Source organism: Sarcophilus harrisii, chromosome 5, assembly GCF_902635505.1.
Source record: "Sarcophilus harrisii chromosome 5, mSarHar1.11, whole genome shotgun sequence".
Lineage (NCBI taxonomy): Eukaryota > Metazoa > Chordata > Mammalia > Dasyuromorphia > Dasyuridae > Sarcophilus > Sarcophilus harrisii.
The window spans coordinates 145981864-145996893 of NC_045430.1; the positions used below are offsets into that span (position 1 = coordinate 145981864).

The window sequence follows — 15030 nt, forward strand, 5'->3', positions numbered from 1 at the left end:
GCTGAAACTGCTCCTAGCAAGCAACTGTCCTCAGCAGCTGATACATTTTCCTTTCAGTTCAGCAATTCATTTTATTTTGACCTCCAGTCAACTCAAAGGACATACTGATGGGTAACAGTCCCTACCCTCTAGACACTTATGGCACCTAGCCTGAAAAATTCCAATATGATTTATTAGACAAGTTCTGCTTTAGCCCCAGAGGGCAAAAGAAAGAAGTAGAGATTGCAAAGATGCAAATTTTTGAGCTTGACATACGAAAAACTTATTAATATTTAAAACAAAGTCATTTTAAAGTTCAGAGGATTATGAATAAATTTAGCTGTTTTCTTTATTCTGGAAGTCTTCAAGCAAAGGCTGGATTACTTTTGTTAAGAATGCTGGAAAAGAGATGGTAGTGCTCTTAGAATTGAACTACCTAACTTTCAAGATCCCTTCATTCTGCCATTCCTTTGATGAGGTTTTGAATGGTATGGTGGACTGAGAGAAATTAAAGAATTGATTCCTGAGGCAAGCAGGGAGAAGGCACTGATAGAGATCAGTTTAGCTCCATGATTCCACCTTTTTGGGAAGTGATCCAGTCTGAAATCCATGTTAGGTCAAACCCCTGAGATCCACCCTCTGCAAAGGTCCAGAGCAGTCTCACTTTGCCATGCCCTGTCAGAAATCCCAGTCATGTCCCTGAGGTTAAATTTTCCCTATAAAATATACTTAGGGGCCATCCCATGGCTGCAGCCCTGCTTTGGGTCATCTGCCAAGGCACTCTGCCTCTCTATTTCTTCCCCCCCCCTCTTCCCCAGTGCCCCGTGGTATCTCCCCCTAACTCTGCTATGCTTCCCAATCCCATTTCTCCTCCTTACAGGTAATCTCTTTCAGGATTTAGCCAGCTAAGGACAACCTCATGGAGTAATTCTCCTGGGTAATCATGAGTTCCAGTGAGGAACTTGTCTTTCATAGGCTCTCCCAACTCTATTTCCATATTTACCATTCCAGGTATCTATCATACATCTTCATTTTGTCTGAAATTTTGATGTGGTGTGGAAAGGGAAAGAGATTCCCTCTGCTCGGAGACGGAGAAAGAATTTGAGAACCCCAAAATCAGTGGCAAAAAGGAGGTTTATTTTTCACTAAGAAGCTCTTAGGGGACAAATCTGTTAATGAGGATATTTGCAAAGCATGTATTAACAGAGACCTATTTTATGAGCAGATCTTGGGGTTGAGGGCAGTTTGAGCTGATCATCAGACCAAGATCTCCTAATCACTTTGAAGGCTTTTTCCAGAATTTGGAATTTCCTGAAATTGGGATCTGGCTACCCCAGAGATCAATGGGGGAGGGGGGGGAGAGGGGGAAGGTGATTTGCCCAAGATCTCCAATTAAATGAGCAGCTTTTTTTAGAAAAAGGCCCATCTGGAAAATATGCCCCGTGAATCTCCCTTCTTTTACAGATCAAAGGGTACACAATTTCAGAGTTCACCTGTGTCAATCTCTTCCCTAAATAAATCTACCTTTTGCCAAAGACAATGGCCATTGTGAATTCTTCATGTGACCAAATCCCAACTTTTGGAGCTTTTCATCATCTGATGTCTACATCACTTTAAAACTTTCTGAAGGTTTATAGATGTCATTAAAAGGCCTTTTGAAATAAAAATATGGTCAAACTGACGAGTTCCAAAATTCTCTCTCTCTCTCTGTCTCTCTCGGACTTTGGGGAAAATGCTTGAGAAACTCCCTCAGAGAAGTTCTACCCTGGGACACCTGCCCCAGGGAATCAAGATAAAGTGGTTTCATTCTGGGACTAGTTGAGTTTAGGACCATTCCTACTTAGTGGGAGCTGGAGATCTAGATATGGACTTCTATTGAATTGGAGATTAGTCCAGTGACATTCATTCAATTAGAAGATTCTCTATTCTGATTTCAACTCAAACTGCTCCCAGCTCCCACTAAGAGCTACCCATATAACAAGCTTCCTTCAGCCCAATTTCTTGCAGAGAAGGCAAAAGCAGTAATCATTCCAGGCCAAGGGATCTCCCGTGACATAGCTGCCTGCAATGGACTCTGCCCGCTGAAAAGACATTCTCCTTTCAGCATTAACCTCTCGGTCTCACACACATTTCCCTTAACAGGACCTTAACCCTCTTTACCTCTCTATCAGGATTTCTCTGCTAGAAACTTTCTTTCTCTGCTAGACATTTACTTTTCTGTTAGGACCTTGCCACTAAGGAAGTCAGCCTGTAAAAGCTCACTTTCCATTGCCAATAAAAACTTCTTTTGCCAGTCTAAAACTTTTTGGGTTTGTAAATTCTTTTACAAAGGACCTGTGCCAACAAGAGGGGCTTCCTACAACTCCCTGCCCTGGGCTGAACCTCATCAAAAACTCAACTTTGCATCTGCTGCTCTGCTTAGTTTCAATTGCTTGAAGCAAAATTTTTCCTGGTTAAATGCATCACTTCCAATCTATCAGGCAGCTAACGCAAACCTCCCTCAGCCTTCTCTCCCCACAGACTGGAAAACTGGAGGATGGGGTACCAAACTCCTCCCAGAGCCTTTCTTTCTGGACGGCAGAAACTGAACTCAATCAGCTCTACTCAGCATCTGCTGTTCTTCTGGGTGTCAGTTCCACAGAATGATAGCCCCTGGTGCACTTGGCCCCCTCCCTACCTTTCTGCTTCACCTCAGCCCCCATTAAATTGTAAGATCCTTAAGGACAGGAACTGTTTCTTCCTAGTGTCCCTGGCATTTAGCATATTTCCTGACACCTAAGAGATACTTGATAATTTGGATTGAATTATGCATAGATGTTCCTTATGTTAGTTTTTCCTTCTTCTCATTTAAAATACTGATTAGAAGTATGAGAAGTTGGATTTCCATAGATATTGTCAGGATGTCAGGATGAAGGAAGAGGTGAAATACCTGGTTAAGATATCTCCAAGCAATCATTGTGTGAGTCAAGGAACTGGCTAAGGACAAGGGGCCCAGGCTTAATATGGCCCAAACCAGAGAGTCAGTGACAGGAGACAAGCCTTCTGACATATGAAATGGGCGAATAAAGAGGATTGTAAATCAGACCAATTGTAACTAACTCATTGTAAATCTGACCAATCTAAACCTTGGAGAGAGAAGTAAGGAGCCAAATTAACAGTATAAAACTTGCTCCCATTTAGTATTCCCAGTGTCCTCCTTTGGAGGAAACTTGCTTCTTATGAGAATCAAAAAAGAATTCTTTCTAAAAGAGCACTGGTTATAATACTATAGACAACTAGGGAATCAGTAGGCACTGGCCGCTTGACCAGAGCTTACTCCTCAATCCTGCTAAGTTCCATGGGGGTCTACTTAACAAAATGCATTTTATTTGACAATCAATCATTCCAATATTCTCAAAAAAACAGTATTATTTTCTCACAAAAACAGTGCAAGGGAGATAACACAAGTGCTATTATATCTTTTCTATTAATATTATAAAAGGAAGACCTAGAATGGTGAAATGTTTCTCTTAAGATCATACATGCCAATACATTGAAAAGCAAAGATTCAACGTTAGATCTTCAGATTTCAGGTCTCATGCTCTTTCTACTAAAACAATAATTTAAAATATTCACATAAAACTAGCTATGAATATTGAATGTGAATTTTCAAATTCAAAAAATTATAATTCCTTTAATTCCTCTTTTATCCAAGAACCTTGACTGTTGTTTGTTTCAGTTGTGTTATTACTCTTCATGACCCCTTATGAGGTTTTCTTGGCAAATAAACTGGAGTGGTTTGCCATTTCCTTCTGCAGCACATTTTATAGACAAGGAAACTGAGGCAAACAAGGTTAAATGACTTGCCCTGGGTCATATCTGAGGTCAAGTTTGAACTCGGGTTTTCCTGACTTTGGGCCCATTCATTCATATACTGAGTCACCTATTTAACTAAAGTGTAACTGGATCAAAATTGGAAGCCTAAAAAATGGAAAAGAAATCACCAACATATTGTGATGTAAGAACCAATCAAAAAGCATTTATTAAGTACTAGATTGGGGCAACTAGGTGGTACAATGGATAGAGCGCCCGGCCTGGAGTTCCTCACTTCAAATCTCGTCTCAAATCCTTACTAGTTGTGTGATTCTGGGCAGATTATATAACCCTATTTGCCTCAGTTTATAAAGTGGAATAGGACACGGCGAACCATTCCAGTATCTTTGCCAAAAACACCCTAAATGGGGTCACAAAGAGTCAGATACAAATGTGCCACCAGGCACTGGACTAAGGGATGCAAAGAAAGGCAAATGAGACAATCCCTATGTCCTTGAGGAGCTCACAATCTGATGGACCATTGAGAATTATGACTACTTTGAAAAAACAATTGTCCTACCTCCTCAGAGGAGGAAAATCCAGAATCTCACAATAATTAAAAAGTATACATTGTATTCAGATAAGGACAAAGTTCTGATGGGGTGCAACTCAAGAGAGAGAAATGAGTAGATCTCCTGGGAAGTATCTTTGGGAAAAGCCTTTTCTACTTAAGAAAATGATATTTCCCCTCTCCTGTCTCTCTTTCCAGGAGGAGTGAGTTTCCATTCCAAAGCCTATCTTTGTTTCCTGAAAGTCTTTTTTACATAGCTGTTAAACTAGTCTTACTAGCTGTTAAACAGTTTTAAGCTAAAACTATGGTTAATCACAGCATTAGTCATCTTCGTGTATTTCAGGGTACTCAAAGAGTAATCAGAAAGGCTTAGGCTTCTATAAGCAGAGAATTTCTTTGGCTTGGAGTTAAACAACCTAAAGAGATTTTATTGATAGACATCTATATAACTCTAAGTACAGAAGATGAATCCATGGGAATCTAGTTTGTCATGGATTCCCCTGGGAATCCATGAGCTAAACATTGAGCTAACAGTGAGATGAAAGCAGCTTCCCCGCCAGTCTCTCATAGTTGGCCTCTTGCCACTCTTTCCAATTGTTTTCTCCTCAGGCAGATTCAAAGAACCCTATTCAGGTCACCTGAACATCCAACCTGAGTTTCAGTCCTTTATATTCAATTTCCTGCTGCATTCTTCCTCAAGAAAATTCTATAGTAATCTTAAATGTCATATTCAAAACAATGCATTATCTTTTCTCTTAACCCCCTATTATCAAAAAGACCTCTTGAAACTCAGCAGGGTTGGGGAGTAAGTCCAGGACAAATTGCTGCTGCCCACTCTTTTCTTAGTTGCAAGCCAGTCCAGGAGTAGTGTTACATAATCAATGCTCTTTTAGAGTGAGAGAAGAATCCTTTATTCGTCATTCTCACAGATGATACACATTTACCCCAGAAGAGAGAGCAAGCTTTATATTGTTAGTTTGGTTCTTTACCCCAGCCTTCAAGGCTCCAATTGGCCTGGCTCGGATTTATAATTTGAATGAGTCACAAATGGTCAGATTCACAGTCCGAGTTACAATTGGTTGATTTACAATCCTCTTTATTCACCCATTCCATATGTCAAAAGGCTTGTCATTGACCCTAGCCAGTTTGGGTTGGTTTAGGTGTGGGCCCCTTGAACAGAAACTTGGTTGTTTAGTCAATTCCTTGACTCACACAGTGATTGGTTGGAGATATCTTAACAAGGTTTTTCACCTCTCCCTTCATCCTGCTATGACAATATCTGAGGAAACTTAACCATATTCCTCATACTCCCTCTTTTTTAACTTGAGGAAGACCTAGCTTCAAATCCTGTCTCATTTACTATATGACTTTGGACCTAATCATTTAAATTGGCGATTCCTATTTCTAAACTTTTAAATTTCCTTTCAGATCTGAGCAACGTGGATACCAGTTCATATTAAATTTTCTGAAGATGTGTGTAGAAGACACAAACAAGGACAAAAACAGACTGAATGCAAAACTGGAATAGTACTATTAGAATAATTTGAAGGATACTAAATGTCAGAATAAAGGTGTAGACTAGTAAGAAAAGCTAAGACATCAATAGTTGAAGCATGGCTCATCTAGCAGTAAAATGATTCTTTGGATGTGAACTTCGTGGGACAGATTTCATGGTGAAAATGTGTTTAAGATTGGGCTCATACTCTTTCAAGGACCAGGAAGAAATTTAATAAGCATACAGTATAATAGTTTCATCATCGGGTGTAAAGAATCAATTTCACAATGACAAGATGGGCCAAGCAAAGTGACAAATTTTTGTCTGAAAAAGATCAGAGGAAAACAACAACAACAACGACGACAACAAAAAAAAGGAAAAGATCAGAGGAAGTTTCAGGTGATTAGAAATGGAATTAGTTAACAGACTATTGTGGTGATCAGAAAAATATTTTGAGCAATATTTGAGAGGCATAGTTTCCAGAGACAGAAAATTAAGATTAACTGCACATTCAACCTGGTTAGGATATATATGGAATATTCTATTCGGTCCTGGCCACCACAGTGATGAATTTAAGTAATGAGTGGAAGGCAAAAATAGTGAAGGGGCTTGGCTTCAGTCCACGTTTTTTGGTAACAGATTTAAAGAGCTCAGACTGCTGAGTCTGCAAAAAAGGAATACTTCAGGGAGATATTATACCAGACCATCCAGAGCTTGGATAAAAGTAGAAAAGGAGTGGTATGTGAAAAGGGGGGAAATTTAAGCATAGAAGTCAAGAAAAATAGGAGAGCTGACAAAAAGTGGACTGATATTATGGGGCCTGTATCCCAAAGAGATCATAAGAGAAAAGGACCCCCATGTGCAAAAAAAAAAAAAAAAAAAAAAGCAGCTCTTTTTGAAGTGGAAATTAAATGGATATGCACCAATTGGGGAATGGCTGAATAAGTCTGGTATATGAATGTGATGGAATATTATTGCTCTATAAGAAATTAACAACAGGATGATTTCAGAAAAGCCTGGAGAGACTTATATAAACTGATGCTCAGTGAAATGAACAGAGCCAAGAGAACATTGTACCCTGTAACAGCAAAATTATGAGATCAACTATAATAGGCTTATTAGCTCTTCTCAGCATTATGGTGATCCAGAACAATTCTAATAGACTTAGGATGGAAAATGCCATCTGTATCCTGAGACAAATTTGGAGACTGAATGTAGATCAAAGCATATTTTCACCTTTTTGGTTTATCTTTCTCATGGTTTTTTTTCCCCCTTTTGGTAAGCTTTTTCTTGTACAATATGACAAATATGGAGGTATGTTTAAAAGTACTGTACATGCATAACCTACATCAATGATTGTTTGCAGAGGGGAACGTAAGAGAAAGAAGAAAAAATTTGGACCACAAAATCTTACAAAAATCAATGTTGAAAATTATCTTCACATGTATTTGGAAAAATAAAGTACTATTGAGAAAAAAAAAAGTTGACAAGCTATCTCAGGAAGTAAGTAGTATCTTCTACTAAAGGTCCTTGAACAAAAGTTAGATTCATTTTTTCTCAAAGAGGACCAATGTCACTATCAAGTTACACTGTGTCCCACTGTAGCTGATCAGAATGTTCTGCCACAGGTAGGGCACAGTCTTTCTAAACATTTGGGGTGCAAACATTTTGTGCATCTCAGATTCTGTTTACTTCTTGTAAAGCATGCAGTAGAGATTCCTTCAAGTGTGTGTGTGTGTTAGATTAGGTGGCTACTGAGGTCCATCAATTCAAATTCTATGATTTTGTGAGTCACATTTTCTAGCTTTTACTAGCCCAGTCCTTAGTAGTTTACTAAGGGAAATGGCAAAGTTACTTAAAAAAAAAAAAAAATGAGTCCTAGGTAAAGGACGTTGAACTTGAAACTAGAGGACCCAAATTCAAATACTAACTTTGCTGCTTATTAACTATGCGATCTTATGCAAATAATCTTACTGAATTTCATTTTCCTTAAAAGTGAGGGGACTATCTAGATGATCTCTCAGGCTTTTTCCCCTAAAACCTATTAAGATGGAAGTCAGAACAAGTAAAACTAATCAAATAAATTCAGAAGATGATGTGCGGAAACAACTTTCATTATTGAAATTTTGTATATACTTAACTTTTTGTTTTCTTTCCACCCCACCCTCCCAATAAAATTGGGGCAAATTCAAGGGTGGAGATTTTTATTTTCACCTTTGTGTCCCTAGCAGTTAGCATTTAGCAGATAATAAATGAATGTAGAATTTGTTTGTATTACACTAGACAGAAGCCAAATCATCTTCAGCCTTCTGGTAGCTGTGTGATTCTGGGCAAATCATTTAACATCTGTCAACCTCTCTTTCCCCAACTGTAAAATAGAGGTAATAATGCTGTCTACCTCATAGATTTGTTCTGAAGATCAAATCCAATATTGTACACCACTTAGCACAGTTCTTGGCATATAGCAGGCACTTATTAAATGCTTGTTCCCATCCCCTCACTTTCCCCAATTTTAAGGTTGGAATTCCTTACAAGCTATGTCATGAGAAAGATGATGAAAAAAGTAACAAGGTTTACTCCTTAAAAAGGTAATCATTCAAAATATCAACAGTCAACAATCCATAGTTCCTTTTCATCTGCACAAATTCTTATGAGAATGACTTATGTATACACCCTGAGAGTCCCTTGACAAAAACTGAAATATTGGAATAGGTTTTGCAGATAATTTTCTATCACATCCTTATGATTCCATTAATTCAAAGTCACAGAGAAAAGAAGATTCCACTGATATTTATAATTTATACATCTGAAGTGGTAAACCAAAATACAACTCCAAAGATTCTCCTTAAATGAGGGTCAAGTTTGACTCTTCATAATCCCATGGTTTTCTTAACAAAGACTCTGGAGTAGTTTGCCATTTCCTTATCTAGTTTGTCAGATGAAGAAACTGAAGCAAACAGGGTTAAATGAATTGCCCAGGATTACAGAGCTAATGTTTGAGGCAGGATTTCATCTCAGATTTTCTTGACTCCAGGCCCAATTCTCTATTTATTACATTCAAACTTTTACAAAATTCTAGGATCTAATGAATACTAACATTGTGAGATATGAAACAAAAGGAAAACATTACAGTATTTCCTAGTAACAAGAAAGCATTCCAGTTTAAAATCCAAATAATTACCTAGATGACAGCCATGGCTTTCTAAATGCTAACTGATATATTATGATGATTTTCTAGTAAAATCCATAGGGAACTTGCTTGCTTGTCCAATGTGGATGGTTAGACTGAAGTGGATCAAAACTTAAATCCAGAGGCAACTAGCTGGTACAGTGGATAGAGTGCTGGCCCTGAAGTCAGGAGGACCTAACTTCAAATCCAGCTGTGTGACCCTGGGCAAATCATTTAACCAATTGCTTCAGCAAAAAACAACAACAACAAAAAAACCCCACAATATAAAAAAACAAATCTACTGACTCAGTCCTATATATACATACATACACACACACACATATATATATATACATAAAGCTAAGTGTATATCTATATGTATAATCTATATATGTGATCAAAACTGTGTATCTGTGTGTATGTATGTGTTTGTATGTGTATATATCTCTCAATAAATTCGGGTCAGGCTTGAATAGAAGCAGAACTGATGGGATAGCATTTAGGAAATTGTTTCAAGGAGATAGATGAAAAAAATAATCCCCAAATGTAGCAATATTAGAAAAACTTATTTCTAAAGCCAGCATTTTTTTGGTGATAATTACAATGAAAAAATGCATGATAGGCAAAAATAGGCTGAATATTAAAATAATGTGGGTGGGGGAAATGGCATAAAATACAACATCTTAGATAAATGACTATATATGACAAGTGCGATTATATTGCAAAAACCAAAAACATTTTGAACTGTCATGACTATTTGGTGGTATCCTTGAGATTAAATGGATCTTCTATGGAAGATTTAGAGAAAAACAGACACAAGAATAAGTTACAGACTATACTCTGTGAGAGGAAGGTTTAACACCAAAGCTACCTTATGCTATGTCTGAAAGAACCATTTGCTAATATTATAGCCAACTCATCCTTACGCTGATTTTCCCATTAGGTTTATCAGCACAGTATTAAAACTTAACACTTTATTATCATTCTCTGTTCATAGCGTTTATTCTTATTCCATAATGTAAGCGACAGCTCAGGAAAAAGTACAAAAGATACTTGAAATCAAAATACCTTTACCCACCTTAAAGATTGGAAGACAATGTAATTTGTGGAAAAGTATGTGGGACCTAAGATACATGAACTGGATTCAAATTTGAACTACTAACTACTACTAACATTAAATATAGACAATCTTGATAGGTTTCATTTTCCTCATTAATAAAGCAATGGCACTGGACTAGATTACTCCAAGGTATTCCTTCCAACTTAAGTTGTATTGTCTCTGTGTATCAAATAGTAAATAAGGAAATTCCATAAAGACAAAAGAGTAAAGTTGAATAGACTTAGAACTCAGAGTTGAGTTCTTCTTCAAAGGACAAATTTTATTGCAAGTGTTTTAAGTATTTAAAACAACTATTTTAACACAAGTACAAAATGCAATGGAAATGAACTATTTCTTATATATCATCTGGAAATAAGGGGTTTGGTAGGGGACTATTCAATGGGCTATCACTCAGAGGATAAAAAGCATCCTGTTTCTTTTTTTTTTAAAAAAGCATTTTCAGGGCTTCCGAATTCCTAATTTAGCACTTTTATCTTTGTTTGAGTGAGTGGTAGTGATTGTAACCCGCTTTAGGGGGAATTGGAAGCATGTTCTGTCAAACCAGCCCAGTGCCCCCCACCCCATTACTTACATTTAAAAATCATGGTTATATACAATTTTGGATTATGCTGTACCTTACTCCCTGCCATTAGCAAACTAATAAAACATTGAATGTAATTAAATTAATAATCAAGAATATTTAGCCTGTTTTTAAGAGCAATGGAAAAACACAATAATCTTCACCTTGATTAAAAGCACATTATTTAGAATGCTCAAATTCTGCCAACTAACAAGAATTAGAGATGATGAGGCAAAACAAGTTATTGATGATGAAGGAAACAATTACAAAGCATAAATATAAAAAAGATTAATCATCAGGCTTTTAGCAGTTATTGAAAGGCAAGTTCTCTCAAAATCCAAAGATCTGTGCCTTCTGTAATTGAATTAAAAATTTTTTTACGTATTCATGTTACATGAAAATTTTTTCCCCAATGATAGAAGTTTCACTAGATGATATGAACAAATATGTTTCCATTAAAATAAGTATGCTTTTCCTATACTAGGAAGAGAATTTTATACTTAGGAAAAATAAATTTTAGTAGCCCCATTAAACTCTTCTGTTTACCTATCTTATTTAGTGATACTATACTTTATCAAAGGAATGATTCAAGACAAAGAAAATCTATGTACAAAATGGTTTCAAAATGAGTAAATGAAGACCAGAACTTTTACAAAACACACACACACACACACACACACACACGCGCGCGCGCGCGCGCACGCGTGCATACCTTGTGCTAAACCAACCTAATCTCTCTTTATTAAGGAGGTCCACAACCTTATTGACAGGGGGTGCAAGGGTATGGGGCAAGAATATGAATATGGCTTTATTAAAGCTTTCAACTAAGAACCACAAATGTTCAATTCTTATTTAACTAACCTGAGTATGAAATACAGGCATATAACTTGAATAAATCAGAAAAGGGCATTGCAGATGATACCAAAAAGGTACCTTGGGATTTTTTCTAAGGTTTGTGTATCAATTTAATATTCAGTTTAACAATGCTGCACCTATAGTTGAATGTACAATCAACTTAGGAGATATTTTTTATACCTTTAGTGATCAGAATGTTTTATATGGTTGATAAAATGACAAATGAATGAAAAGAAAATTATGCACTCTGATGGTGAGAAAAATGGAATGTATTATAACTGGGAGACAGTATTAATAGCATTAAAAAGTGAAAATATTTATTTGCCACAAAATGTAGTCCACAGGATCTCAAAATGTGTCACTTAGAAGGTGTTTTTGTCATTATTACCACCCCCAGCAAAACAAGGGGAATGATCATGGTACAAGACTGTGGCAGGGCCACAGAGGAAATTCCGTACCCCTTGATTCTTTGCATTTCACCTCCATAGGGATGTATGCATTTAACAGAATTATTAAATTATCAAAATACAGAGAGGTTTAACTATAGCATATACAGGAAGATATATTAAAAAACAACCATTATGGGCTGCTTTTAGGTGTGCCTTCCTATAAGTTGAAAAGTTTTAAGGCTCATATATTTTGGAGACAGAATCTAAAGGCATTTTATTGCAGTGTATATTACCTTAGTACTTAAAGGCCTATGAGAACTAAGTAGCCATTTCTACCTTATTGGAAAATTGGAAAGAAAACCAAATCAGATCTTGTAAATATATCAATTCCTCCTCCCAATAATTAACAGGAAAATATTCCTTCCTCTCTTCCAATCTTGGTGGGTTAATTTTTATTTTTATTTCCTGAAAATTCAAGGTGTCAAGATACTTATTTAGTTGGGGCAGGAGATAGGAAAAATGGAAGAGTAGAGAAAAGAATTATTTAGCTGTAAATACATCAAAAGTCTATATGGCCAATATCATAATTTACCTCTTTCCCCCCTTCATCAAACTTTTTGTCTTTTTAAGGTACTGATTTCTCCTAAAATTTCAGCCATTCCCAAACCTATGTTCCCTACTGTATAGTTATTAATCTAACCATTAGAACTGAAAATAGTTTTGCAGTTAAGTGTCATTCATAGTGTCATATCTCTTTCCCAGGAAGGTCAGCAATTGTAAAGAGTATCTTGATATATGAAACCGGGAGTTGTAGCCATTGGAACAGGAAGCACTAGTCATAGATAAGACCTGGATAAAAGGATAGATGGCTGTCTTCAACAAATGCAGTATTTCCCATCCAAAGCCAAGTAAAAGGCTATGGAAACAATCTGCAAGAAAGTATGGGTAGAATCTATTAGTTTTCATTTACATTTAACAAGTAGGACATTAACTTTCCATGATGGCAGCTCCAAATGCTATTTTTTACAACACAGTTGTTACTCTAGCCAAAGAGCCTATCTTGCCGAGTTCACTTGTATTTCTAACTGAAAATAGATTACTGAAATGTGGCTCTGGGTGTACAGGGCCCAAACTATTTTTCCAAATCAGTTACTTCCTAGAATTTTCCTTTGCCAAGTCAATTATCTGAAACACCTGCCTTCCAGGAGTGGGTAAGAAGACTCTGAAATGGAAGAGGCACCCACACCAGAAGTAGTAAAAATGACCATTTCTGGATCTGGAAGTTTAATTTTTGCTTTGATATTTTCCCACCATTTAATATATTTTTGTCCTACTCCCCCAGAAAAATATGAGGACTTTATAATTGCACCTTACAATAAAAATTAAAGTAATTGGGTATTCTTACTCACAAAGGACTTTGTGCTCTACAAATTCCTAATAAGTAAGAAATTTTCTCTATTGCAGATTGTATTCTATGCACCAACAAAATATGTGGATGGGCCACATGACTTCCTCAGTTATAGTAGTAAGATATTGTTTTAGATCTTGTTCTTCCCAATCTTCCACAGAAAGTTTCTATTAAATTTCTTAATGCTGAATTTAAATATGAAAAAGTATGTTCTAGATAGCAGTGCTAAACATTTCAAAATTCTCATCTTATTCAGCAACTTAAAAAAAAATTGTGCAAAGTATGATACACACATACATATATGTTCTCATAACTGAATCTTAGTTTTAAAAAAAAATGCTTTTCCAGAGTGGGGAATTTAAATATTCACTAGATTTGAATGAGTATATTGCATTCCATTACCACTTCTAAATGAATACACCAGCAATAAAAACATAATAGATCAATGAAACAATTTAACTGGATTTTCAATAAGTCTTTTTTGCAGACTCAACAATAAAAGAAATTTGTTATTATGAACCTTTATTAAGTGGCTCACATTTCAGTAAAAATCACACTAAAAAGATTTTTTAAAAAAAGCTATTTACACTACAGTGCTGACACATTAAAATGAAAAAAAAAAAAAAAACTGGTATAAATAAGCTCTATGGAAAAGCCTTGAATTGTCAAAAAGAATTCTGGCTCATCTTACCAAAAAAAAAAAAAAAAAAAAAAAACCATATATATATGTTAATGTCAGCTCTACTCTAAAACCTATAACTCAAATGATTTAAAGACTTCTTTATGTTAAACCTGCAGTGTTTACAGTGCATCTGGCCCTAAGTGCTTTGATACTTCACAGTTATGGACAGGCACTGAGGAATGTTACAAAGCTACATCAACTATTTTCTGTAACAGATATGAGAGCAAAGCATCAGCTTGCTTTCAGAATTTTATGAATCTTTACATTATTATGTCATGAAATTTTTAAAAAAGAATTTAAAACTATATGTACAAATTTAGCACAAAATGTCATCATCTTTTCTATCCAAACTTGGATGTGTTGAACTATGCTGCCTCGTGTCATCTAAATTTACATGACTTCCAGGGCACAATTTTTCTTTTAAATTTTTGCTACTATTTTCAAATTTAGAGTCCATATCAATTTTAAATTCTGTAAATTCAACATGATCCAACTTTGTTTTAATATTTTGACTGTCCAAATTATTAGGCGCTGTAGTTTTTTCAAGAATGTTAATTTTCACGGTTTCCTCTTTAATTTTTACAGATGAAAAGGGTTCATGTTTAATCTGTTGAAGTTCATACTTAGTAGGTTTGTCTGAAAAATTGGAATCCGAGGTGGTTTTGCTTACAGTACAAATTATGCTATCAGTATGAAGTCCAAGAACTGATGGCATATGATCTGTTGAAGTGCCTACATCCAAAGTATCTGCATTCTGAGAGGCATCACCCTCTGAATGATACAGCTTGAGCCGAATATGCCATGCTAAACTGCATACAGCTGAAACAGTCTTGAACTGATGTACAACATTCCTTGGAATGAAGTAGATATCATTATCATATAATTGAATTCTGGCATAGCGAATGCCTTCTCTTCGAAGCTGATTAAGTTTTGCATCATCAACCCATTGGACACACTAGAGAAAAGGAAAAAGGGAATAAAATAAGAAATCTGTTCTATGAAGAAAACTAG

The 15030-nt window shown here is 36.1% G+C and overlaps 1 protein-coding gene across 1 annotated transcript in view; it reads right to left on the reverse strand.

Annotated features, from left to right (window-relative positions):
• Window positions 1-10362: 10362 nt before the first annotated feature.
• RSBN1L (round spermatid basic protein 1 like) overlaps window positions 10363-15030 on the reverse strand; it is a 95216-nt gene continuing 90548 nt past the window's right edge. The window contains exon 8 of the mRNA XM_031938688.1: window positions 10363-14974. Within this exon, the coding sequence (XP_031794548.1) occupies window positions 14336-14974 (639 nt within the window). The 3' untranslated portion in view covers window positions 10363-14335. The remainder of the gene's footprint in view (window positions 14975-15030) is intronic.